At 54.8% G+C, this 27663-nt stretch overlaps 2 protein-coding genes across 2 annotated transcripts; one reads left to right on the top strand and one right to left on the bottom strand.

The window, feature by feature from the left end:
* Nucleotides 1-217: 217 nt before the first annotated feature.
* QC763_0071980 (NRPS protein) lies at nucleotides 218-27227 on the bottom strand. The gene is made up of 9 exons (XM_062905994.1): nucleotides 25632-27227; nucleotides 24921-25367; nucleotides 24533-24847; nucleotides 16405-24445; nucleotides 16231-16329; nucleotides 13782-16154; nucleotides 6247-13718; nucleotides 3872-6184; nucleotides 218-3804 (listed from the first exon to the last, which is right to left on the bottom strand). The coding sequence occupies exons 1-9, from the start codon at nucleotides 26136-26138 to the stop codon at nucleotides 1285-1287; spliced, it is 24087 nt and encodes an 8028-aa protein (XP_062766318.1). The 5' UTR covers nucleotides 26139-27227; the 3' UTR covers nucleotides 218-1284.
* On the top strand, nucleotides 18358-19633 carry QC763_0071990 (uncharacterized protein; the record flags this gene model as incomplete). Its single annotated transcript, XM_062905995.1, has 2 exons — nucleotides 18358-19288; nucleotides 19339-19633. The coding sequence occupies exons 1-2, from the start codon at nucleotides 19149-19151 to the stop codon at nucleotides 19631-19633; spliced, it is 435 nt and encodes a 144-aa protein (XP_062766319.1). The 5' UTR covers nucleotides 18358-19148.
* Nucleotides 27228-27663: the final 436 nt, after the last annotated feature.

Below are 27663 nucleotides of genomic sequence, written 5' to 3' on the forward strand. Positions count from 1 at the left end.
GAGAATCTCAACAACTTCAATATCAATGTATTTCCTCATGAGGTTTTCTGCCATGAAGTCCTGACCAAGAAAAAGTTCCCTTACACATACGAGCAGCTCCTGGACTTCAGTATTCCGCCTGCTTTGGTGGAGCAAGATATTTTCTCTCTATCTCTCTCTCTCTCACCAGGCGAGAGTTGCCACCCCCTGACGCTCAAGGCTAGCTTCGTTGAAGGTGGTTTGCTTCTCTGTATTGCCTCACATCACACTGTTTGTGATGGAATCAGTCTACTTCAAGTGCTCGAAACCATTCCTGGTGACCCTAAGCTGCCCGTCACATCCGAAACCGGAAGCTGCATCAATCTTAAGAAGGACTTCAACAGCAGAGCAATCCCACCTCCACAGTCAATTCCCAGTACATCTCACCCTCATGGCCTTCAACTTCCCCCGTCAAAGCCTGTTGCTCCCTCCTCACCCGACCATCAACCCCAAATCCCTTCCAATATTGCACAAATCGCCACCGCCGCCCTCCGAAATCCGCTACAGCATCCAATCCATCACCGCCAGCACCTCCACCGATCCCAACATCACCCTCACTATCCAAGCACCTAGCAACTTTTTCCTCCACTCCGCCACATGACCTCGCCATAGCCCACCAAAACACAGTCCAGCAGTAAACAACCAGACTCGACTCCTCCTGGAGCTTCCTCGGCGCAGACGTCCGGTTCAGTATCCTCGGGACGGTCAACAGCCGGCCAGACTGGGCGAGGAAAACGTGGAGCGCCAACGACGGGAGCATGAACATCCTTCCGCGACGCCAGGGGAACGAACGACAGGCAGGGACAAAAGAACAAGAGGGTAAATGGGAGGTTTTGCTAGCGTTGAATGAGGGTGATATGACGTTTGTCTGCAATGAGCTGAGAGCCATCGGGCTGTTGAAAAGGACAACATTTGGATGGCGGCACAAAGTCAAGTAGGTACCAGTACGAACGTTCACAAAGATTGAGAGTGATAAGTAGAGTAGTAGCACAAGTTTGGTTCTAGAAAGTGAACTTATGAAAGGAGAATAAAACCACCTAGATATAAACACCACCCAACACCTCGTGTTCTGTAAAAATCTGCAGAAATTCCAAGTAACGACTCCAAATACCAACTGAAATCAAGAGATTGTAAAAACAGTGGAAAAACAAAAACTGCCCGAATACCTGCCAACTTTGTCTCACCACATGGGCATTGTCCCCTTTTCACTTGGTCAGTATCCCATCCCTTATCTTTCCCTCGTTAACATTTGCCCACGCCATCTGCTCAAATAGCAGCCTGCACCCTCTGTCCTTTAGCCTTAGGCTTAACCATGAACTTCTTCGCCATCCTCACAATATTCACCACCTTGGCAAACGAGTTGTCGTCCTGATGGACACTAGGCACCGTCAAAATGCTAGCTCTGTCACCCTGGTGCCCAGCCGTAGTGGTTCTCCTGTCCTCGGTAGTTGAGACCGCGCCAGATAGAGAAGCAACGACAGCCATGTGACCCCTCAAGGTGGCATGGTCAATCAAATCCTCTAACCTGGGCTCCGGCAGACCTTTTTGTTCCAGTAGCAATGCTACCTGCGCAAGATCAACAATGTCTCCTCCGACGGCGAAGAAAGATGTGTCCATGTCAATGGTATCGTCCGTCGCTGGCAGACTCAGTACCTGGAACCAAGCCTTCTTGACCAGTGTAGAGAGGTTGTCGATCTGCCTTTTCTTGACATGTCGCAAGCGGGATACAGCAAAAGTACCCTCGTCGTTGTCTTGTGTGGAAATATCGTTGAACGGCAACTGATGAGAGGCGCCAGAAATCTCAGTGTCCGACGGCAGTGGTGTATCGGGGTTGGCGCAAAACAATTCTGCGGCGCTGCAGAGCATGTCCAATGCACGCTCAGCAAACTCGCGGGGAACTGGGCCGTCTTCGGCAAAGCTGAGCATTATCTCGTACATATCAGCTCCATCACTTTCCGCTCGCTGTGAGAAGATAGAGAGATCAGAAAAGTCTTCGTCGGCACCTGCTGCGCACCCCACGCGGTAGTCAACATCGCCAAGTCTCACGTGAGTGCTTTGGTCGACATTTTGGTGTTGGACTGTGGTGGTGAAGTAGGTCCAGCGAGGCCAGCTGGTGCAATGGCGAACAATCTCACGGAAGCCAAGAACCTCGTGTGGCATATTCGCAACTTGCTGCTCCTGAACCTGATTAAGAACCTTCCTCGCTGTGCTGCCGGCCGTGCCAAACTTGACACGAACTGGAAGCAGATTGAGACAAGGGCCAATCATACTCTCAACGCCGGCGACTGATGCATTGCGGCCGCTGACAGTGTGGCCAAACACCACATCGTTGCTGGCCGAGACTTGCGCCAGGACATAGGCCCAGGCAGCCTTGACAACAGTTGCGGTGGTGACGCGTCCCGAGTCCACAAGGGGCAAATAAACAACCTTTTTCAGACAGGCGGTTGCTCCAGTCCCAGCTCTCCGATAGTTTGGCCCCATGCGGCGGACAACTTCGGTCATGGATGAACCGTGAAGAAGCTTCTTCCAGTGTTGGTAATGTTCCGATGTCAAGGTGCCAGCAGATGCACGTAGATAATTTGCAAAAGATGGTGGACGCTCCACCGACTCGCCACGATACTCGGCAACAAGAACATCCAGGATCTTTGGGAAGCACACACCATCATATTGGGCATGAGAAATCCGCAGGAGGACTCTGTGGCGAGTGCTTTGGCGACAGCGCAGAACCGTAAACTGCACGAACTGTTCGCCGAGACGTGGTGTTGTCTCCCCATCGACGTCGAGCTCTCCTTCAAATCCACCCCGTCTCTGCATCTCCTGTGTAGCAGTGTCGAGCTGATCTTCGTTCTCCACCTCCATAACGTGGAAGGCTGGTCGAACTGTCCGCAAAACTACTTGGAGGAATCGCCCGCCCGAAGGCACGAAGACGGTGCGGAGAATATCCAGAGACTGCACCAGACGGAAGCATGCTCGTTTCAAGCGGACCAAGTTGACAAGCCCATCGCCATCCAAGTAGAAGTAGTTGAGCATCCAGCGAGATTTGAGAAGCGAGCCGGCAACTGCCAACGATTGGAAGTCGGTGGCGGGAAGAACGTCAGACAACCCCCCTCTAAAGACACCCGTTTGAGGGACAATGTCCGTCTGAAGGAAAGCGTCAACATTGGATGCCGCCAGAAGGGAGAATCGCTCGTATTCGTGGGAATCCTGAAGCATGGAGGCTGTCATGTTGGTGAATCCATCGGCCCCGTTTGCCGTTGACTCATCTGAAGCGTACGTATCGGCGGCGCTTGCGCTCGCAGCCATGTCATCCAGGCATGGATTTCGGAAAACGTCAGCGACTGTGAGGGCAAGCCCATGGTCCTTGGCTTCACCAACCAGCTTCATGGCCGTGATACTATCACCGCCAAGTTCGAAAAAGCTGTCTGGCCCGCTGATGGAATCTTGTGGAAGGTCCAGCAATGCACTCCACAACTTCAGAAGTGTGGTTTTGTGCGAAGTGCTCCGTGGTCCTTGCGACGGGACAGTCTGGAAAGAGTCGGCACTGGAAGATGTCCGTCCGCTGCTAGGAATGTTCTCGGGCTCCAGGTCTCCGGCAGTGGAGCGGTGTGAGATGGCCAGGTCCAGAGCGGCAACAGACTTTGCTGGCTGCGAAATGAATGCGTTGAGAATGCTGGCCATGGTTTGTGACATTTCTTCAGCCTGCTCAGCCGTGATGTGATCAGTCCAGTACCGAAAGACCACACCCTCGCTATTTCTCGATGTGTCAACATTGACAGTGACAGCATACTGTTGACCGTAGAGTTAGCGAAGCTCAAGATTACCACAAGGGTTAGTAGGTGCAGCGTTGACTCACTTCACTGGGATCGTGTGCTTTTTCCATCTCGAGCCGAATTCCATCACCACGTCCCCAATCGTTCCCGTTCCCATGGTTCTGTGTCGAGATAGAAGTGTTGTACAACGGCTTCCCGGCGAGGCCCAGCTCGTGCTGAACCCGGGCGAGAGAGCAACGCTGGAACGACACGCTCTGCAAATGCTGATCTTGAGTCGCACGGAACAAATCTTCAAGCGCCTGGGTTTCAGTGACTTGGATGCGGCAGCAGAGCATGTTGATCAGAGTCCCGACCGTTTTGTCAATCTCATCAACCGGGGCGTCGCGGTCTGCCGTCAGATACCCGAAGCAGACATCATCGCTTCCGGTGTACTTTCGCAAAACAAAAGCCCATGCTGTGTGAATAATGTTTGCCAGGGTGACGTGGGCATGCTCTGACAGTTGACGCAGCTCCGAAAACCGATCGAATGGCAGGGTCAAAGAGCCGAGTCTCCTGTCGATGGAGCTGTCGGTGGCAGTATCCTCAATGAGCTTGGGGAAATGGCAGGGCCGGATACCCTTCAGATATGTCATCCAATACTCGGTGTCGGCGCCGGCAGGTAGACTGCGGATGTACTGGACATATTTGCTGAACAGAGGACCTGCGTGGAGCTCGAGAGACCCACTGTATGCAGAAGCAAGCTCTTGAAGGATGATGGCAAGGGAACCGCCATCAACAGCCGCGTGGTTGATTTCCAGTTTAATCACCACTCGGCCGCTTGGAGTCGTGCAGATGGTCAGTTGGTGTGGGAGCTGAGGTTGACGCTTGGACTTTCGGAGTTTGGCAGACGCGTGAATTGTCACTTGGCTCAGGTGGCCAAAGACATCTTCATCACTGCACCTCAACAGCACAGCACCCGAGTCTGCCCTGTTGAGCACCAGCTGATCGAAAACCGCTCCCCGTCTGCTACTCTCCACAAACACGGTTCTCAGAGCAGCGTGACGGTCGACCACTTTTTGCCATGCACGCAGGAGCTTGTTAGCATCCAACCGATGACGATAGTCAGCGTGTTTGACATCGTAAATGCCATGGAAGAAATAGGCGTTCACATCGCGTAGCTGCCCAATCAACATGCCCTCCTGCACAGGGGTACAAGGATATATGTCTTCGACATCGGAAATAGAGTGCACTCCAAGACGTGGAAGCTCCGTCTGGCTGAGCTTGTGGAGGTTACCATACGTCAGGGGGGTCAGGAGGGGATAATCGCTCAAGGTTGGCTCTGCCGGCTGTTGGACGAGAGAAGCGACCATCTTCTCGAGGCTCTGTTTGCAGAGACCAACCCAACGGCGAACATCATTGAGCTTCTGAAGGCCCTTGTCGTACACGAAGCTGAACTGAAGCTTGTTGTTTACCACAATGGCGGAAATTTCGAACAAAGCAAGCCTTGGTGTTTGGGGTCCCACATCGGCTACTAGCCCTTCATGGTCAGCGAGGTCGACTGCCCTCACAATCGAGTCGTCTGCATCGTCGACATTCCGGACACCACCTCCAAGGTAATTGAAAAGGACCTCCATGGGTGTCGACTTTTCTCTATTGGCGATAGGATCCAGCCATTTCCTGGCAAAGTACGAACGACCGTTCTCTGGGATGCTGCGTCGCATGTCCTTGGTCCTGCGCACCGTATCTACCTCATCAACCCCGCCCGGCACATGCAAAGGACAGATCGACGTGAACCACCCGACGGTCTGAGTCAAGTCCACTTCAGAATCCGACGCTTGATCACGCCCATGGTTTTCGGTGTAGATTGTGGGTGTGACCCGGTCTTGGAAGACCATAGAGAATGCGTGGCCAATAGCTGCCACGAACAGCTCAGATGGCTCCGTTCTGAACGTCTTGTGGCAATCAGTCAAAGCCATCTTTGTGTTTCTCTCGTCGAGTGAGAATGCTCTGGTCTCCGTTGTGCCGTATGCCAGAGGGTTGCGCATACCCCAGTACAGGGGATCAGCTGGGACCTCTTTGAAGGGGAGGAGAGTGTCCTTGTCAAGTGATGCGGTGTTGGCAGCTTGGATGGTGCACCATTCCTTGAAGGAAAGGCGTTCGTCCTGTGGCAACGAACCCGTCTCCAAGAATTGACCAAGGTCCTGGACGATGATACGCCATGAGACCATGTCGACGCACAAATGGTGGGCAATCATGGAAATGATGGTCTCGTCTTCAGCCATGGCGTCAAAAACATCTACTCGGAACACAGGACCCCTCTCAATATCCAAGCTGTTCTGAGCCGTAGCCACGATGGCAGGAATATCACGGCGAGAATTGACCCGGTGTTGTACGAGGCAGTAGGCATTGGCCTGTATCTGATTACTTTGTTAGTATTCGAGGGCATCACGAGACATGAGGAGGCGATCAAGGGACATACCTTTTGGACTTGTTGCTGCCAGGTACCTCTGGTCGTCTTACTGAATCGCACGCGTAGCATGCTATGTCGTGCAACGATCGACTCGATCGCCTGCTTGATGGTGTCGGATGTGATATGCCGTGCAACACTGACAGAGAAGCTTTGGTTGAAGCGTGCGTCGCCTGAGTACTTGGTGGTAGAGCTCATGTATAAGGTCTGAATCGGTGACAGAGGGAATGGCTTGTCCTCACCGCTCTCAGCCTTGGGTCCTTGGTTGCTAGATGGCTCCGAGTGCGAGAACTTTGCGAGCTCCACAAGGTGGACGATAGATTTGGAGCGAAGAACATCCTGAATCGACAGTTTGATCTTGGCGACACGGGCACGCGAGACCACGCCCATGGCTGTAATACTGTCGCCACCAAGACTAAGGAATGCCTTGTTCAGTTTGATGCGATCTGCGGGGATGTTGAGCTCCTTGGCCCAGATGTCTCTCAGAGTCTTGATGGGACCGGTCACCTCGATCTCTTCTTCATCCTCCCCTGCAAGCCCAAAGTCGTGCGATATCCGTTCATACGCCGCGTCATCCAGGCTCTCAACCCATCTTCCCACCTTGACTCGATCCAACTTGCCCGACACTACCACAGGCATCCTCTCAAGAACAACCCACACAGAAGGAACCATGTAGTGCGGGAGCGAGTCTCCAAGGTTGCTCCGAATGTCGGCAATGGCAGTGCGAACTCGGGCAAGACGGTCAGCGGAACCCGCAACTGGACAACAATCTTGAGTGATGGAGACCTCGTCCCCATTCTGATTGTCGCCAGTGTTGGGATGGCTGTGAGCATCACCACCAAGGGTGAGGACGCCTACCAGTTGTCGTTTGCAAGGCCCTGCCTTGGGTTGGACCACCAATGCCAGGCTTACACGATCATCAACAGACAGGCGGCTTTCAATCTCACCCAGCTCAATCCGCTGGCCATTGACCTTGACCTGGCCATCTCGGCGGCCGAAGAACTCCAGAGCACCGTCGTGTCGGTATCGAACAAGATCTCCGGTGCGATAGATACGAGTGGCGGGCACGGCTCCAGCAGCAGGGCCGCGTCCCCACGCCGGACTGTCGATGAACACTTTGGCTGTCTTTTGAGGGTCATTGAGATACCCGCGAGCGAGGAGTGGACCGCTAATAGCAAGCTCGCCCACAGCTCCAACTGGTGCCAGTTGATGATTGTAGTTCTCTCTAGGATCCACAACCCACGCACGTGCTGCCCCTGTTGCGCGACCAATGATGCTTGAATCACGCTCCATTGAAACACGGGGGTTCACAACAGCCAACACTGACGCTTCGGTAGGACCGTAGCCGTTCATGAGCTCCAGACGATCAGCCCAGCGCTCGACAGTCTCGGCCAACATGGCCTCGCCGCCACACACAAGAGTCTTGAGCGTAGGGCAGACGATATCAGGGTCAAGCAAATGGGCCACTGACGGTGTAAGGAATGCCCATGTGGCGCGCAGTCTTACAATCGCCTCGCCAAGGTTATGCAGCCGCTCTTCTCCTGTAGGAACGCAGACACATCCTCCCAGCGTCAGGGGCGTAAGCACTTCCATCAGGGCGACATCAAAGGTGAGCGAGGCAAAGTGCAGAACGCGCGAGGACGACGTAATGTGGGTTGCGCGGGCGTAGCCGCGAGAGCTGCTGCAGAAATCACGGTGAGCAACCGCGACACCCTTCGGACGCCCGGTGCTGCCCGATGTGAAGAGAACATAGGCAGTGTTGTCAGGGCGGGCGCCATTCTTATTGATAAGTCCTAAGCCACCCGAAGGGAGGCCGCGGATAATGTCGCTGTCCACAAACAGGCAAGTCTTGACGAGATGCTGGAACCGGGTGGCGTATGCAGGACTGCAGAGCAGCAATGGTGGGCTGACTGTCTCTATCATATCCTTGTGTCGAGCAGCAGGATGATCGGGATCCAGGGGCACAAATGCGCCACCACTCAGAAGAATTGCCAGCAACGTGACTACGGCCCAAGCAGACCGCTCAACACAGACTGGGACCATGGTCTCTGGGCCGACTCCAAGCTGCCTCAGACGGAACGCCAACCGAGTCGCGTGCTCTTTGACTTCGCCGTACGTGAGTTCAGCATCCCATGCACTGATTCCAACGCGGTCTGGATGTGCGGAAGCCTCTCTCAAGAAGAGACTGTGAATACACGAGTCAACGACGTGCTCTATATCTCCTTGGGCGTTGATGCGGTTCCACTTGGCAATGATCGCCTGGTCATCGGCACTGATGACTTGGATGCTGGCTAGAGTGGTGTTGACGCTCTTGGAGGCACTGGCAAGTGCTTGCAAAACAGACTCGAGCTGCTGCACAAGGCGCTTGGTCTGCCAGTCTGAAAGGACATCCTCGTCTGAGTGAATGGTCGCCTGGATGCCCGCATCAGAAACGGTGCATTCGAGCACAAGCGGATGTGTGAAGAAGCCTTCTGTGGAAGACCCCCCTTGAAAGTCCCAGGGGACGTCTGCAAACTCGGTGTTTTGTCGGGAAGATGGCGAGCTCTGAATCGTCAGTAGATTCTGGAAGTCACAAGCGCCCGCGCAGTCTTGGTTAAGCTTCTTGATATGCTGCAGTCCCAGATGTTGGTGAGGGGCCAACCGGCTTGTCAGCGCCTGGATGTTGCGTAGTAATTGCACTACGGGAATATCTCGTGATAGCCGAACTCTTGTGGGGACTGTTGTGAAGGTGGGTCCTGGCATCTCCATGACGCCGGGTAGGTCGATATTGCGACCAGACAACGTCTCACCAAAGATTACATCTTCAGTCCCAGTGTAAGTGCCGAGGGTGATGGCCCAAGCCGCCCGAATCAGGGTGGGGATTGTGATGTCTGCAAGAACCTGTGCTCGGCCGAGATTGAGCTTGCATGTCTCTGCCCGGAATTTCTTCGTCATAGTATTCATAGATGCCACAGTTGCAGGGAGTTGCGGGAAATGTGTAACCGACGATGCGCCATCAAGGAGGTTGGTCCAGAACATCTCCGAGGCAGAAACATCGCGCTGACCCAAATACTGGATGAAACTGGCGTAGCGAGCATGGCTATTGGGTTCGTCGGGCAAGGAGAGTTTGGCTCTTTCGGACATTTGAAGTTGGCGGTAAGTCTCTTGGACTCGTTGGGCAATGAGAGGGAGACTCCATCCATCGTAAAGAGCGTGGTGGATAGCCCAGACAAAGTGGCAAGCGTGGCCGTGCTTCACAAAAGAATACCTAGTGAGCTCGCCACCATTTTGATGCCCTAATGCCTTGCCTCGCAAGTCAGCCTCGTCTAGGTGGTCATCTTGATGCCAGACGACAGGCTGAGGTGCGGTGACCACCTGCAGAAACCCGGAAGTGGCTGTGTGGACTATCCGAGTTCGTAGGAGATCCGTGTCATCGATAGCCTTCTGCCAGGCTGCCTTGAAGCAATCCATATCGACGTTGTGTGGAAGCTGTAGAGTATTGACAGCCACGTATGCACCCTCTTGTTTGTTGGCAAGAGCAACAAGTCCTTCTTGCAATGGACTGCATGGGTATATGTCTTGGATCATTTGGCGGTCCATATGGCAACGGGAAGACACCTCATGGAGAAGGGTATCGAGCTTCGTCTTGGGGCAGGGCACGAGGTCGAATGGCTGAAGTGCTTGCTGAACTGACGTTGTCGTGTTTTGTTCCCGAACACAAGCGAGTGCCATCTCGGCGAGGGTGGGCTTCTCAAATACATCCAAGATAGACAAAACCATTTTGTGGGCGCGTGCAGCGCCCACAAGACGCATGGCAGTGAGGGAGTCGCCGCCAGAACCAAAGAAGCTATCGTCAAGGCTCACAGAACCACTCGGCAGCCCCAGCACGGTTTCCCACAAACCTTGCAACTTCTTCTCAACCTCGCTGGCTGGTTCGCGGCGCTTGCTGGTGGCAGCAGCGGCAGCCAACCTGTAGCCGGCCAAAAGCTCTCTGCTGACATCTTCCTCGATGGCTCGACGCAGTTGTCTACGATCAAGCTTCCCTGCACTGGTCCAGGGCATTCCAGATACAGGCACAAAGAGCTGTGGGACCATGTAGGCAGGAATGACGGCGATGAGGTGAGTCTTGAGGGCTTGGGCAACCTGACGGAGTGGGTCACTCATGGGGAGGAGGCAGAACCCAGCAGGTGTATCGGCAGCCTCTTCCATAACCTTGCAGCAGAAGAAGACAGCCAGTGACTTTGTTGCGGCCCGGCTGCTGGCAGGAGTGACGATATCGACAGCGAGCTGTGAGTCCGCTGGAAGGCCCGCCAAGCAGTTAGATTCGATCTCGCCAAGCTCAATGCGTCTTCCGTTTAACTTTATCTGTGTGTCCTTTCGAGACACGTAGGAGATGGATCCGTCCGAGTTGCATCGCACGAGATCGCCGGTCTTGTAGATACCAACAGTGAGACCTGGTGGATAGGTCTGTTCGATGCCTTCAAGGACCGGGTGGCTCATCCATTCGGGGGGTGATCGGATGAACGCCTTGTCTGTCTGCTCTTTGTTGTTGAGATAGCCTCGAGCGACCAGTCTTCCCTCAACCACAAGCTCACCAATGGCACCCACAGGCACCAGGCGGTGGATGTTTTGGGGGTCCACAACCCAGACACGACCACCTACCGCACTGCCAATACTGGACCGATCGGCATTGCATACGCGATGCGACTCATTGACTTTGGTGCTGGTAGTGGCCACCACTGAGCACTCTGTAGGACCGTAGGCGTTGACCAGTGCGCATTGGGTACCCCAGCGCTCAATGTGACCCGCTGCCATCGCTTCGCCTCCCGTGACAAGTGTCCTTAGGCAAGGAACACTTTCTGGCTTGACGGTGCTCGCCACTGATGGCGTGAGCAAGGTCCAGGTGATGTTCATGTCACGGATCACAGCTGCAAGATCATTGATCCTGGCCTCATCTGACGGGACACACACGCAACCGCCAACGAGCAGGCAAGAAAGTGTTTCCATGACACTTGCATCAAATGTGTAGGAAGCAAACTGAAGGACGCGCGAGTCCGAGTGCATGAACATGGCACGAGCATGAGCGAGAGCCCCTGTACAGAATGCTCCATGATCAATCACTGTGCCCTTTGGTTTGCCCGTCGTGCCGGATGTGAAAATGACATAGGCGGCGTTGGTTGGCCTCGCTGGGAAAGAAGTTGCCCCTGACCGCTCCTGAGAGAAAGTAGTGATGGAATCGGCATTGACGATGAGGGTCTTTGGTGCAATCTTGGCCATCTTATGCTGATGCAGAGGGGAGCAGAGGACGATTTGAGCCCCGACATCCTGGATGAGCTGCTCGAGCCGGCCGCTTGGGTGACTGGGATCCAGATTCACAAACGCACCGCCAGCCTTGAGAACGGCAATTTGAGCCACAACAGTCCAGGCAGATTTCTCGAAACAGAGCGGCACGAAGGTATCTGGGCCAACATGTCCCCATTCAACGAGATGGCGGGCCAAGGCTGATGCTGCAGCCTCGAGTTCGACATAGGTGAAGGATGCATCCCACCCACAAACAGCAGGGGTGTCTAAAGGACGTTGAAGAGCGTGCTCCGATATGATTTCGTGTACACACCGCTCTACACACGGTAGCTCATAGTTGTTCCACGACCAGATCTGGCCGAGCCCGGCTGGGCCGACCATGTCAATCTCAGCCACAGTGCAGTCATCCCCTTTATCTGTGACGATATCGCACAGAGTCTGCTGGAAGGCGTTGGCAACGTTTCTGATCTGAGCGTCCGAAATGATATTTCTCCAGTGGCTGAAGTGAACCTCGACCTTGTCGTCCGTGGCCTCGACGTTGACGGCCACAACATATTCGCTTGGGTCTTCCGAACTCACGACGCGGTACCGGAGATCGGACTGCGAAGGAGAAGACTGCGCACGGCCTCGCTTCTGGTAGGTAAAAGCCGTGTTGAAAAGGGCTGAGCCGGCGAGTCGCAGTTCATGCTGCATTTCGGCAAGGGAGCAGCTCTGGTGTGCCATGGCATCCGCGAGGTCACCCTTGATGGTGTCTAAAGCTTCAGCAATTTCGGCATCAGAGGGAATGTGGACACGACACACAAGCATATTGATGAAGGCGCCAACAGCATGCTCGATGTTGGCCACAGGGAGGTCTCTTCCAGATGCCAAGTAGCCAAAGAGGACATCATCCGAACCCGTGTAGGATCGCACAACCATGGCCCATACAAATTGAAGCAATGTCGAGAGTGTGATTCCTGAGTCAGCACAGTATGTGTTGACTTCACCCATGACATGGCGGTCAAAGCATATGATGTGAGACCCAAGTGATGGCTCTGTATGAGCGTGGCCGTCCGAGAGAGCGGGAAACAGACAAGGCTCAACGCCGTCGAGATAGTTCTTCCAGTAAGCAACGCTGTCGGCACGAGGTTGAGACTGGATGTAGGCCATGTAATCGCGATAAAGCGGTGCAGACTTTTGGATCTTGATGGGTTTTGAATCGTCCCCATTACCGTAAGCATCCGCCAGGTCATCGAGCAGTATTGGTATCGAAGAACCGTCGCAGATCGCATGGCTGATCTCGAGTCTGCAAAAGGTCCGTCCAGTAGCCGTGTTGCAGATTATGAGGCGGTGCGATGGCTTCTTTTCGTTGTAGTCGATGCCCTGAATCTGCTCCAGACAGAAAACAATGGCCTTGTCAGCGTCTTGACCAGCGTCCTCGCAGGTCATGGTATAAACCCTGCCGGGGAACTCGCGCAATACGACCTGGTCCATCAAACCCTCATCACCGACAGTATCCACAAACACCGTCCGGAGAGTTGCGTGGCGTTGGACAACAACTTGCCAAGCATCGTGCAGCCGTTCCGGGTTGACCTCTCCCGCGGAAGACTGAACCTCAAAAACGGCGCTGTAGGCATACTTTTCGGGGTCACGAAGCTGACTCAACAACAGGCCGCGCTGCATCGGCGAACAGGGGTAGACGTCCTCAACGTTGCTGGGGTTGACCTCGATAGACCGCAGTCTCTCGTTGAGACTTTCCAGGCCGTAGTAGGTTAGGGGCAACAGTGGGAATGCGCTGAGAGTTTTCTCGGGTGCACGATCCATCAATCTTTCGGCGGCCTCTCGAAGAAGACCTTGGCAGTTCTTCGCCCACGTGTTGATGGCATCCCGGCGTTTCATGTGTTTGTTGATCGAGAACGACAGCCTCAAACGCCCTGCTGAGACAACTGCAGACACATCAATGAGTGCCAAGCGGGGAACGTCTTTCCCGATATCAAATTCCGAGTTCACTGAGAGATGATCGCAGGTTTGCAGGAAGTTGTCAGTACGGCTGAGCTGCTGCATCTGCCCGAGGTAGTTGAAGGCCACTTCTACGGGCCACTGGTGACCGTACTTTTCGCGGCCTTCCGAGGTGAGCATGCGGTAAGCAAAATATGGGCGACCCTTCTCGGGCAAACGACGTCGATAGTCTTTGATCCAGCGAATCGCGTTGACGATATCTCCATCTACGAGAAATACAGTGAGATTAGTATGATGTTCCAAAACAGAACAGGCACACGTTGTCTTACCCAAGGAAGACTCTTCTGGCAGGTGCACTGGCGATAGAGTTGTGAACCATCCAACAGTTCTTGATAGATCAACTGTGTCATCCCCCGTCTCACGTCCGTGTCCTTCATTATAAATCGTGGGTGCACCTTGCCGGTCGGGTGTTGCGCTGCGGTATGAAACCAACAAGGCTGCAAGCAAAACGTCAACCAGCTCAGTTTGGAGGGGCTTGTGGCAATCCGGCCCAAGCAGCAGATTAGTTGTGTCTGCGTCCAACTCAACAATAGCACCCTCAACAACATCGCCTTGAACGTTCGAGGTACCAATCATCCCCCAGTACTGCAGGTCCTCGGCTGCAGGCTCGTGGTGCGGAAGCAACGAGGAGCCATTCTTTTGCGACTGGGCCTGCTCAGACTGCTTACGGCTCCATGTCTGGAAAGACAGTGACGCAGGGGCCTTGATTTTCCCAGTGGCCAGGAAGTCTTCCAGGTCCTGGAGAATGATGCCCCACGAGACAACGTCGACCACGAGATGGTGGATCGTGATGAAGACGAACACATCTTTGTCGCTTTTGCCGACCGTGAGCCAGTCTGCTGCCAACAAGGGGCCGTTTTGGATATCGAGCACCTTTTGAGAATTCTGAACACGTTTCTCGATTCGACTTTGGTCGCTAATGGCGTGTGTCTTGAAACGATATGAGCCCCTGACATCAGTTGTGATGCGCTGCCGCCAGTGTCCCGTGCCCCCGCGACGGAACCGAGCGCGGAGCATCGAATGTGTCGTGATCAAGGCCTGGATGGCACGCTCAAGATCATGAGCGGTAGCGTGCTTTGCGAGCCTCAGCAGAACACTTTGGTTGAACTGGTGGAAGTTCCGAGATCCAGCAGATGGGGTATTGCCACCCATCAGCTGTTCGAAGTACAGCTGTTGGATCGGTGATGGGTCAAAGTCGTGTTGGTCCTCGCCGTCAGCCTTCGGGCCTTGTCGTTGATGGCGAGGGGCGTCAACCTTCAGGGCGAGGTCATGGACCGATTTGCTGCTGATGATGTCCCGCACAGTGACAGTGAGGCCCAGTGATCTACAGCGAGCCATGACTTGCATTGCGGTGATGCTGTCACCTCCAAGGTGCAGGAAGGAGACATTGCGTCCAACTCTGTCTGGTGTGATATTGAGCACCTGGCTCCAGACAGACTTGAGCTTCTCTTCCACAGAAACAACATCATCCTGTGTGGCAGAGTGACCTTGGTGAACTGAGTCGACAGCAGACGAGAGGGCGCGGTTGATTGTGTCCAGAGTCTCCTCGTCAATATTTTCCACAAACCGGACGACACTGGTGCGGTCAAGTTTTCCAGACGGCAGAAGCGGTATTTCTTGAAGGACAAGCCATGTTGAAGGCACCATGTACGGTGGCAGCTTCTGTCGTAATCGGTCTTCTGATTGCTTGACGGCGTCGCACGCCTGCCTGGACGTCACCATATGGAACTTGATAGTCGGGTCCACAGCCTCCTGGGGAGCTGATCGAAGAGAAACAACAGCAACAAGTCTGTTGGCACATGCACCTGTTTTGGGGATGGTGACCACAGCATGTCGGATGCCATCATCAGCAGCTAGATGGTGAGTAATCTCGTCCAACTCCAGGCGCTGGCCGTTGAGCTTGGCTTGAGACGAGTCCTTGCGTCCCATGTAAAACATCTCGCCAGACACATCGTCGCACACGCGAACAAGGTCTCCGGTCTTGTACATGCGGCGCGGAGAAGATGGTGGCATGTCTGGGAAGCGCAGAGACTCCGCCTTGGCCCATTGAGGATCTTGGATAAACACCTCCTTGGTCTTGGCCTCGTTTCTCAAATAACCGGTCGACAGTGTGGGACCCTCGATGAGCAGCTCACCAACGGATCCAAGTGGTGCGAGGCGATTATGGTTCTGGGGGTCAACAATCCAGCAACGACCAATTCCTCTTCCGAGATTGGACGGGATGGCTGCGCGGTGCATGCGGGGATTCACAGTAGCCACCACGGCACACTCGCTCGGGCCGTAGGCGTTGACCAAGTTGACCTTGTCAGCCCAGGTGTCAATATGGCTTTGCGTCATGGCCTCACCACCCAGGATCAGTGTCTTGAGGTGAGGGACATCACTGGGCTTCAGGACACGGGCAAAGGAGGGAGTGAGCAAGGTCATGGTCACTTCCATCTGTTCCATGACAGAGGCAATGTTGCCGTTGGTGCGGTCTTCCCCACGAGGAACGGCCACACTACCACCCATGATGAGAGTGGTGAAGATCTCAACCATCGAGGCATCGAAGGTGTAAGATGCAAACTGGAGGAAGCGGAAGGGAGGGTTCATGAGCATGGCTGGTCCATGGGCAGCGGCACCTGAGCAGAAGGCGGCATGGGAAACTAAGGATGACGGGAAGAGAGCAGCGGTCAGTATGAGAGACAGTGAAGATGAAGATGAAAAATGAAGAAAACATACTGAGGGTGCCCTTGGGCTTGCCCGTTGTGCCCGAGGTGAAGATGACATAGGCCGGGTCGGTTGGGACAGAGACATCATGGAGCTGAAGCTGTCCTTGATCTGATCCATCATTTCATTGTTAGCAATAATGAATGGGAAGGTGGGTGGGTGGGTAGGCAGGCGGGGTCAACTCACCAGTAACACTTTCCGTGGTGGCTGCGAGCAGCCTCTTGACACTAGCCAGATCGGCAGGAACGATGGTGTCGACAACCTGGAGGCAGGTGCTCTCAAACTGCGGGGAGCACAGAATAAGTTTGGCGTCGCAGTCTCTTGCAATCTCCCTCATGCGCTCGACTGGGTGGGCTGGGTCCAGTGGCACAAAGGCTGCTCCTGTCCTGAGGATGGCCAGCAGTGCAACCACGGCAAACACCGACTTCTCGAGACAGAAGGGAACGAAGCGAGTGCCGTCACCACGCCCGACTCCCTTTGACGATAGCTCCCTTGCCAGCACCGCCGAGAGCGCGTCGAGATCTCCATTCGACAAGGTTCCATCCCATCCTACCACGGCTGTCGATCCGCTACCCCGCCGAATCAGTTCCTCGAGCACCATGTCATGCACGCGACGATCCACAACCGGACTCGGAGTCTGATTCCACTCCCGTACCCTTTCCTTATCTTCAGCACCCATCAGATCGATCTCCCCGATTCTTGTTGTCTGATTGTCTATCGAAGACAGTCGCTCCAGCACAGTTCCAAACTGGCCCAGCATCCGGACCACCTGCCACTCGGCCAAGATGCCAGCATCGAAATAAGCACACAACTCGATGGTGCTATCGTTTGAAGCACCCCCAGAGCCGACAGTACACGTCACGTTGAGCGGATAACTAAAGAAGTCCGCACCTTGCTTCGACCCTCCGCCGGCAAGGTTGTTCCAGAGGCTATCTTCCGCCACCTCTTCAGCTGTGTCGATAACAAGGAGGTTTTGGAAGTCGCATGCAGCAGCAGCAGTTGGACTGAGTGTTCGGATCCGCTGCAGTCCGGCAAACTGGTGGGGGATGGCACCGTTCAGTTGTCTTTGGACCTCAAGCAGCATTTCTTGCACGCTGAGCGATCGGTCGATGCGGATGCGCCTGGGAACTGATGTCAAGGTTGGGCCCACGAGGTCTTCAATGCCAGCCACAGGAACATCACGTCCGTTCAACACTTCACCGAATGTGACATCCTCTGACGAAGAGTAGATGGACACCACAACCGCCCATGCTGCTCGTAACAGAGACGCCATTGTCACCTCGGTCTCTTTTGGACGGGTGAACCGCACTGATCGCCGCGCTTGGCTGGTGGCTTTTACGTCGTAACCCGGGCGTGGCAGTGAAGGGAATTGCTGAGCTGCAGAACCGGAGAGAGCTTCGATCCAAAACGCATCCGAGGTGACCGTATCGCTGTTGGACAGGTATTCGACGAAGCGTGAATAGTTTGGCACTGGCGCCAGAGGGGCCTCGGGGTGGTGGTACTGATGCTCGACGCGGCCCAACAACGTTGGCAAGCTCCATCCATCATACAGGGCATGGTGAGCGGTCCATACAAAAGTCGGGGAATCGGTTTCCTCTCCCGCGATGGCGTAGCGAGACAGGATACCGCCATCGTGTGGTGGTAGGTGGCGGGAGGTTTCGGGGAGGTTATTGATGTCCTTCAGAGTGGTCCAGGAGATTGGGCTTTGAACAACAACCTGCAAGAAGCCGAGATCTTCTATAAAGACAACTCTTGTACGGAGGATGGACTCGGACGCAACGACCTTTGCCCACGCTTGCTTGAATTGCTCCAAGTTTGTCCCGGCTGGCAGCTTGTATGCATTGACAGCAACGTATGCTCCGGGCTGTCTTTGTGAAGCTGCGACAAGGCCTGCTTGGAGTGGCGTGCAGGGGTAGATATCCTCCACGACTTCAGGACTGACCCGACATAACGAGGCTACTTGTTGGCGCAAAGCCTCAATGTCCTGCGGAGCCTTTGAGGCAATGAGGCTGAACGCCTTGGTTGGCCCGGGCAGATAATCGACAGTGCTTTCGTTGTTGACTGCCTCGTTCAACGATCCGAACTTGTGAGACTCACTTGTCTTCATATCCTTCGCCATTTCAGAGAGCTTTGGGGTTTGGAATATGGTGGCAACCGCGAGAACGAGACCCCTCTGTCGTGCAGCCGCTGCGAGACGCATAGCTCCGACCGAGTCACCACCGTGACGGAAGAAACTGTCGTCGGCGCCAATGGCTTCAAGATCAACATTGAGAACGGTCGACCACAGCTGCTGAAGTTCCTTTTCCATGGCGGTTTCAGGAGCCCGCCCACCACTCTTCTTCGCCCCGAGTCGGTAGGCCGTGATACCGTTGGGGTCGTCTTTGTCGAGTTTCTCGAACTGCGCCTGTGCCATGTTGCGTAGTCGTTTTCGGTCGAGTTTTCCAGAGGACGTCAGGGGCATCTTGGTGACGGGGATGAAAACAGATGGTACCATATAAGCGGCCATCTTGGTGGAGATGGAGTCGACAATGGTCTGGGCAAGGGATCGGAAAGGGGCGGTCATGGGGAAAATAGCAATCTTTTCATCTGACTGATCCTCCTGGGTCAGACAGATGAAGGCGCCAAGAGCCTTCTGAGATTGTCCGACTGAAATGAGCTCGACAGAGGATTGGGAGGTTTCTGGAAGGCACGCCTTCACATGGTGTTCGATTTCGCCGAGTTCGATACGCTGCCCGTGCAGCTTGACCTGGGTATCCTTTCGACCTAAATAAATTAGCGAGCCATCCGAGTTATACCTTACCAAGTCTCCCGTCTTGTACATCCTCCTGGCGCCTCTCTCTGAGTGATACGGGTCCAGGGCAGCCCAGTGAGGCATCTCCACAAACACCCTCGCCGTTTCGACGGGCATCTCGAGATAACCTCTGGCCAGGATGGGCCCCTCAATCAATAACTCGCCAGCGCAGCCAATGGGTACCAATCGATTGTGGTCGCGAGGGTCCACCACCCACGAAACGCTGCCAACGCTGGTGCCAATATTCGCAACATCACCATTGGCGTCAATGTGGAGACGGTGTGTCGAGTTGATAGAGCATTCACTGGGCCCGTACTGATTGTGCACAGGGATCGCGCCGCCCCAGATATTGAGAACCTCCTGTGTCAGAGCCTCCCCTCCAACAGCCATACCACGAATGCTCGGCACCTGCTCGGGCCGGAGCAATGCCGCCACGGTGGGCGTCAGATCCATAAAGTTGGCATCAAGCCTCCTGATGGCGCCCGGGAGGTCCCCGAGTCTGTCTTCTTCCGAAGGAACGCAAACGCAGCCACCATGGATGAGGTTGGTGAACATCTCTTCCAGACTGTTGTCGAAAGTGTGAGCTGCAAACTGCAGGAAACGTGTATGTGGCCCCAAACCTAGCGCTGATCCATGTGCGAGGGCGCTGGAGACGAGCGCTTGATGACAAAGAATTACACCCTTCGGTTTTCCGGTGCTGCCGGAAGTAAACATAACAAATGCTGCATCTTCTGGTGAGGACTCGGTGTGGTCGTCTTCGACAACAAGATCCTCGAGACTCTGCATCATCTCTGCTCCTACCGCCACCACGTACGGTACCATCGTCTCAAACATGGAGGCACGTGTCTCTGAAGCAACGACGATGATGGCACCCGCGTCAAGGACCTTGCCCTCCAATGCATTGGTGGGGTGAGTAGCGTCGAGGGGAACAACGCCTCCGCCTGCTTTCAAGACGGCAAGCATGGCAATGACGGTCCACGATGACTTATCAAAGCAGACAGGCACCAAAACTTCTGGCCCGACACCAAAGCCTCGAAGATGCTCAGCAAGGCGATTGGCCAGAGTGTTCATTTCCTGATAGGTGAAGTCACCATCCCATCCGCGAACGGCTGGTGAATTGGGTCGAAGAGCAACTTGTTTCTCCACCATGCGGTGCACACATTCCGCTGTGTTTGGTGGCATGTTCTTGTTCCATGCCCAAATGAGCTCCTTGCTAGTGTCGTGGACGAAATCGAGCTGCGAGATGGGCTGTTCTGCGTGCTTGACGATGTTGGCCAAAACTTGGAGGAAGGTTGCAGCCACATTCTGCGCCTGGGCGTCGATGACCGAGTCTGTCCAGTAGTCAATGTCAATGGCAGCCCAGCCATCATCGTCAACCTCGACATTGACCGAAATTGGATACTCTGTAGGGTCATGGATAGCTTCTACATCCTCCCAAACAAGCGATCCTGGCTTGGTCTCGGCTCTGTGTTGGAGAAGTCGGCGATACGAGATGCACGTATTGAACAGTGCCATCCCACCGGGAAGATGCAGAGCATGCTGAACTTCAGCCAGAGATGCCTGAGAGTATGGCATGCTTTCAAGCTGCTCCTTTTGCACTGCTTCAAGAAGGCTCATCAAAGACATAGGGGCATCGTCAGATGACTCAAGTTTCACTCTCTGAGTGGCCATGTTGATGAAAGGCCCGACTGCGTCTTCCGAGCCCTCGACGTGCTCGCCGTCACGGCCGGAAATAAGATAACCGAAACAAACATCATCGGTGCCGGTATAACGGGCCAGCGTAACTGCCCATGCGGCATGGAAAGCGTTTGGCAGAGTGACTCCAGTCTCTTGGCAAAATGATCGCAAGGAGCTGAGCTCAGGGAATGAGATGCGAAGCGAACGAAGCTCCTTCTGGTGGTCCGGGATGACGAGACCATCGGTTAAAACTGGAAAGTGGCAGGGCTCGGCACCTTCGAGATGATGTTTCCAGAAAGCCACGTCTTCATCCAAATTACGCTGCTGAAGGCTGAAAACAAAAGGGCTGAAGAGTGGCTTCGGGAACCCATTCAGAGTTCCTTCGTAGCTACGGCCAAGGTCGCGGAGCAAAAGGTCCATGGATGCACCATCCATCACCGTGTGACTCATCTCCAAAACACAGATGATGCCATTGCTGGGTTCGGCGGTATGGAAGACTGAGAAGCGGTGCTGGGTGGCATTATTATCTTGGTACTTCATGGGCTGCAGGCTTTTGGCCATTGCCAGCATCTCGTTGTCATTCAGACATTCCCGCAGCTGTATCGAAGGCTCGACATCCTTGAGCACCACCTGGTCATAGCCGCCAGCCCGCACAGAGCTGATCGCGTCAACGAAGACGGTTCGAAGCAGCGCATGATGTTGCACAACACCCTTCCAGGCTTGCACAAGCCTATCCGCGCTCAAGGGAAAGTCTGCATGCGGCTTGAAGCGGAGCACTCGCCGGACAGCATAGAAGTCTCCGTCTTTGGTTCGACTCATCAAGAGACCTTGCTGGATGGGTGAGGCCGGATAGATGTCCTCGACAGCTTCCCATCCTCGACCTCCTGTCAGTCCGGGGAGGCGACTTTCCTCAAAGGTAGCAAGGTCGGCGGGCTTCAGCTCGGGGATAAGCGCAAGATCGCTAGCCGTGAGGCGATATCTGAGCGAGGAAAGGGCCCTTGTGGCATCGATCAAGGTCTGGCGACAGGCAGCAACCCAATCGTGGATCAACGACTGGTGGAGCATATGGCGGTTCCAAGCAAAGCCGAATCGCAGAGCACCGCGCACTATGACGGCCGAGATTTCGAAGAGGGAGAATCGAAGAGCCATGTGGCCAAAGTCAGCTGTTGGGCTGCCTGGATGTGCTTCACCGGCCATGAGGGCACCCGAGGCAGGCTGGAACAAAGCACCAACACGCTCGAGCTGCTGGTATCGACCCAGGAAGTTGAACGAGATTTCCATGTCCTTGTGGTGAGTAGCCCATCGCTCACGTCCACCGTTGGTGTGGAATCGTGCCGCAAAATAGGGACGACCGTTGCCCGGCACCTTGCGCCGAGAGTCCTTTGTTTGGATAAGGGCATCCACGAAGCTGTTGGGCCGTGACAAGGCCACGGGAAATAGCGTGGTAAACCAGCCAACAGTACGAGAGATGTCAATCTCTGGTCGGGGAGGCTCACGGCCGTGTCCCTCATTAAAGATGGCTGGCATGGGGCGGTCTGTGAAGACTGTGCGGAAGGACCAGAGAAGGGCTGCCAGGAGAAGCTCCACTGTCTCTGTTCGAAGAGGTGCTTGACACTGATCTGACAGCAGAAGGCCCGTTGTATTTGGATCAAGCTCGAAGCCCTCACAGGCCACATCACCGTACAAGTTTGGGCGCTCTTGCATACCCCAATACTCGAAGCGTGCTGGAGGGACCTGATCGGATCCCGGGAGCAGCTTGTCAAGATCCTTGACTTGACAGTCGCTTGCTTGAAGAGCACTCCACTTTCTGAATGGGAGGGATCTGTGGATAACGGAGGGCTTGTTGTCCAAAATCTCCTCTACCTCCTCTAGTACCACTCTCCAAGACACCAGATCAATGACTAGGTGATGTGCTGTCATGAAGAGTACCTGGTGTCCATCATCGCGACCTTGAGCTACAAACAACTCGGCTGCGATGAGTGGACCTTGACGGACATTGAGGCAACCTTGGGCGCTAGCAATGCTTGCATCGGCTTCACCAGCAATTAAGATCCTGCTATGCATGCGAAGGCGGTAAGAGCCCTCCACATCAGCGGTGATGTACTGTTGCCACTCGCCAGTCTCCGGGCTTTGTTCGAAGCGCGCCCTCAGCATGTGATGCCGATGAACTACAGTTCTGAGGGCATTCCGTACCACAACCTCATCGAGGGGCCGCGCAAGTCGGAGGCAGAAGCTCTGATTGAAGTGCTCATCGCCCTCGGCTTGCCGGCGAGCCTGAAAGTGGTACTGCTGAATGGGTGAGAGCGGAAACCGCTTGTTAAGAGCTAGTTCCTCTTCTTTGTCTTCAGCCTCATGTCCTTCCGGCTCTGCAAGGACTCTGACACACTCGGCCAGTCGTCTCAGAGACTTGGCACGGAGTATGTCTTGCACCAACAGTCCCATGTTTGCCTTCTTGGCCTGACTTGCACACGCCATCGCAGTGATGGAATCGCCACCAAGGCTGAGGAAGCTCCGGTTGTCGACATCAATCTGATCAGCAGGAAGATTCAGCACCAAACTCCAGATACCACGGAGCTTGGACTCGGCGTCTGTGAGATTGGCATCGCTAGGGGTATTGTCGGGACCCTTGCCGTCAGCATCGACAGAGTCGGTGTTGGACGCAACCTGTTGTCTGATGATAATTTGCTGGCACTGGTCGTTGGTGAGGGTTGATTCAACCCAGGTCGACACGGTCTTGCGGTCCATCTTTCGCGACGATAACATCGGAATTTCATCGACGCATAGCCAAGTGGAGGGCACCATGTAAGCTGGGAGGCGGGTGCCCAGTCGCTCACGGATGCCCTGAAGAATAGGCTCAGTCAGGGTAGAGTTCTCAGTCAGCCTCAACACTGAAGTACCAGTGGAGCTGGTGGTGGTAGACCCGACAGAGTCCGGAAGGGAAAGAACAGCAATCAGGCGCTTGGCCAATGGCCCCTGCTTGGGCAAGAGGACTAGGGCATGCTTCACGCTTTCATCGACGGCCATGTGGTGTTCGATCTCTCCCAGTTCGATACGTTGGCCGTGGAACTTGATCTGTGTGTCTTTGCGACCGACATAGCTCAAAGAGCCCTTGGGCGAGTTGTATCTCGCAAGGTCGCCCGTCTTGTAGAAGCGTCGACCATGCATCCAGACAAAGCTGTCCTCAGTCTTGGTCGGCTCGTTGAGATAGCCTCGAGCCAAACTCGGGCCCTCCAAGAGCAGTTCACCGACACAGCCGACAGGCACCAAACGGGTGTGGTCGGTGGGGTCGACAAGCCAGCAACGAACACCGCAAGGCATGCCAATATCAGTGGCCTCGGTGGCAGGGCCGACGCGAGGGTTGACAACAGCAGCGACGGAGCTCTCGGCCGGACCGTAGCCATTGACGAGCTCGATGTGAGACCACGTTGTGACGTGCGTAGGTGACATGGCCTCACCAGCAAGAACTAGCCTACGAAGCTGAGGGACGGTAGCAGGGGTAAGGAAACCGACAAAGGATGGTGTCAAAACGGCATGATCAACTCGCAACCGGCTCATGGCCCCGGCGAGGTCGTTCAGCCGGTCTTGTTCGTTGGGAATGCAAACACATGCTCCAACCATGAGTGGTGTCAGGATCTCCACCAGACTAGCATCAAATGTATGTGCTGCGAATTGCAACACTCGACAGGTGCCATCGATTCGAAGTGCCGGAGCATGAGATCTGGCACTGGAACAGAAGGATCGGTGCTCGATAACGGTACCCTGTGGACGACTCAGTCAGTTACCAGGTATTTGTGATGCAGCGAAAATCGAGCAGCAAGATGGGAGAGGAGAGATGATGTTGCTTACCTTGGGCTTGCCGGTAGAGCCAGATGTGAAGATGACATAGGCAACATTGCTGCTAGACACATTGGTCATGACAGAGTGACCAGGCTGATCAGACGGCAACTCGGGGCATTCCGCAAGAGTCTGGTCATCCACAGGCAGTACTGTCTCCAGCCCCACCTGAGTAAGAGTTGGCACGAGTTGACGAGCGCAGAGGACTATGTCTGCTCCCACCGAATCACAGAGACTCCGAAGTCGCTCTACGGGATGAGAGGGGTCCAAAGGAACGAAGGCTGCACCGGCCTTCAGGACTGCAACCATGGCAATTACTGTCCATTTCTGATACATGCCAAATTAGCTACACACCTTCTCGCAAGGCTGCCGTACCGTGTCACGTAGGTATGCAACGTACCGATTTCTCGAAGCAAAGTGGGATCAGGACTTCGGGTCCTGCGCCCAACCCAACAAGGCGTGCAGCCAGCCGACCTGACACAGCGTCGAGTTCACGATAGGTGAGCGAGCCGTCCCACGCGCAGATGGCCTCTGCATCCGGACGATCCAGCACCTGGTCGGCAATGACATGATGCACACACCGGTCCACTGGGTCGATCACCACATCGTTGTTCCACAACTGTACTTGGTCTTCGTTGGCCCGGCTCAGAACGGGCAGCGTACCTAGTGTGGCATCCAAAGGGCTCGCTAGAAGAGCCGATAGGATCTTGGCATAGGTGCTGGCGATGAGGTTGCCCTGTGCCATGGGCATGCCCAAGAGCGTACTGTTCCACTCTAGGAACAGATTCAAACTTGACTCCCCGCCTTTGACAAGGAGGCGGAGCTTGTGTTGTTGTGGTTGCTGCTGCTATAGATGAGGCTGTTAACATAATCACTAGGGCTAGGTATACAAAACGGTGTTATAGGACGGGAAGACAGGGATCATGGGTTAGGGTTAGTGCCCAAGTCCAGATCAGGGTCAGGGATCTTGTCCTCGCGCTACTGATCTGGGGTGTCTCAAGAGAGAGATGGTCTTGGGTGCCGTTTTGACGTGTCTCTCTAGCTTGACTTGCTATGCAGCCAGGGTCGCGATGAAGTGAGACTAGGAAAACTGACAAAGTATCTAACTTACCAGAGGCATAACCCGACGCGGTGCCGAAGACCTGGGTAGGCCCCACAACACTACGGAAGTGTCAAACAGCGGGTGATCGCCGGCGCGGATCAGCTCGGCCGGGACCGGGGGCAGATGCTTGGCAAAGTCGGCCTTGGCACGTTCCACGGTCACGGAGACGGACGCGGCATCATCAAGGCAGAACCGTGCAACGACGGGATGAGGTGTGTCACCTTGAAATCCAAACGCCACGTCGTCCTGCCCTGTGTAGCAGCGCAGGAGCACAGCCCAGGCCGTTCGGAGCAGAGCACCGAGCCCGTCCCGGTCTTCGGCTCTAGACAGCTCTAGTAGCTTCTCGCGATCCTCCTGCTCGACAGGCACCCGGGTTGTCGATGCAATTGGCTGGCGGTTGGGCGCAGTCTCGCTCTTTGCTGAGCGGCTAAAGGGCGGAAAGCGGCATGGTGCCACACCAGTCAGGTACGCGGCCCAGTCCATGTTCATGTCGATGATGTTGCCGGTGGGGTTCATGATGATCGAAGAATTGCGTGGATGAAGAGGAGGGAAATTCAAAGGTATAATGAGGTACTCGGTAAAGTATCACTGAATCTTGTGGGACAAACTGTTTGTTGCTGATCACTCAAGGCTTCAGGTATTGATTTCAGTTACCATGAGTTCAGACTGCAGGTCTCACTGAACATTGATCGATCATGTCTCGGAAGGCCAAGGTGGGACCTGAGTTGAAGAAAACTACATCAGTTATAGACTGGGTATCGATTGCCTCATTTCCTCTTTTTTTTTCGACCACCTCGTTCTCTGGCCTCTTCCAGCTCCCGCCTGCCCCCTTCACCCATTTCTCCCGCTGCCCTGTTTTTTCTCTCGCTCTTTTGTTCTTTTTCGACCGCGGGTGGCCGGGATCCCAACAAACCTTGGCCATAGGTAACATCTGGAAAATCAGTTGACAGGTGCTAGCTTCGCTGGAGAGGCTTTTACCATGCTTGGACCATATCCAGGAACGTCGATCAGGTTCTGTCCGTCATGGATTTGGCGGTGGTGGGCCCGGTGGGGCAAGAATGAGAAAAAAGATCCGATCATGGAGTCATCAGATCATGCAAAGAGGATCGACAACACCCTTTCGATTTTTGGCAGGAGGAGATGGAGATCGTTGAGATGAGACGGAAAAGAGGTGGCCCAGTGGACAAGAGTGGTTAGTGCTCCACTATATATGCACTATGACTCCACTGTATAGAGTGGTTCTCGGGGTTAACGGGCCACTGACAGCACCTTGGCACTGGACCAGGGGGCGGCACACGGCCCAACCGCTGGCGACCAGGGAGAGATTCAGCACTACTTGGTGTTTGGTTGGAGTGGTGGGACGGGACAACGGCTGACAAAGTACATGTGTAGATCTGTGGGGGAAGCGGGAGATGCCGGCCAATGATGAGATGTGGTCCAGGATCTGGCGGGCTTGGGAGCAGCGATGACAGGTCGAGGATCGCCCCGGACACAACGTTGAATATAGCCAGCCAGTTGCCAGCCGCAGAAGCGTCCACCGTACCATGGACCGGAATTCTGAGGGAGTCAGCCCCAAAGCGGAAGCTGAGCTGGGACTGGGGAACGGTTCCAAACATGTCGAAGCAAGAGAGCGCTCAGGTGCTGCTGGCTGCAGTTGAGGGCGGCTGAAGTGCACACCGACCAACGCCGCTGACCTATGAGACCAGAAGCAGTGTCACCTTGAGCAAGGTTGCCGGCCGTTCGCGCAATAGGGCCGGGGAGAAGGATGGGATGCAAAAGGGGGCTGCAGTGGCTGGCTAGTTGTCGTGTTTTTCCGTCTGTGCCAAGCTGCTTGGGCTCGCCTCACGGCTCAGGAGGGGGGAGCTGAGGGTTGGCTCTCAGTCTTGGGAAAAGCAGGATTTCTGCATGCAATTTGCCCTCCGGTCATCGCACGGCATAGGGGGGCGCATCGCCAGGCGGGAGCCGGCATCAACAAAACTCAGTGCCTGCATGCTCCAGCCGTCCGCCAACGTCCACCGAGTAAGGGAGCCTTCTGTGCCGG

Source organism: Podospora pseudopauciseta, chromosome 4, assembly GCF_035222475.1.
Source record: "Podospora pseudopauciseta strain CBS 411.78 chromosome 4, whole genome shotgun sequence".
Lineage (NCBI taxonomy): Eukaryota > Fungi > Ascomycota > Sordariomycetes > Sordariales > Podosporaceae > Podospora > Podospora pseudopauciseta.

Excerpts from the sequence above, each read along its gene's own strand:
- QC763_0071980 (XM_062905994.1), bottom strand. The coding sequence starts at position 26,138 with ATGAACCCCACCGGCAACATCATCGACATGAACATGGACTGGGCCGCG. Across the intron at positions 16,330-16,404 it reads CACCACGGAAAGTGTTACTG|ATCAAGGACAGCTTCAGCTC; the intron begins GTGAGTTGACCC and ends ATGATGGATCAG. Across the intron at positions 3,805-3,871 it reads AAGCACACGATCCCAGTGAA|TATGCTGTCACTGTCAATGT; the intron begins GTGAGTCAACGC and ends TACGGTCAACAG.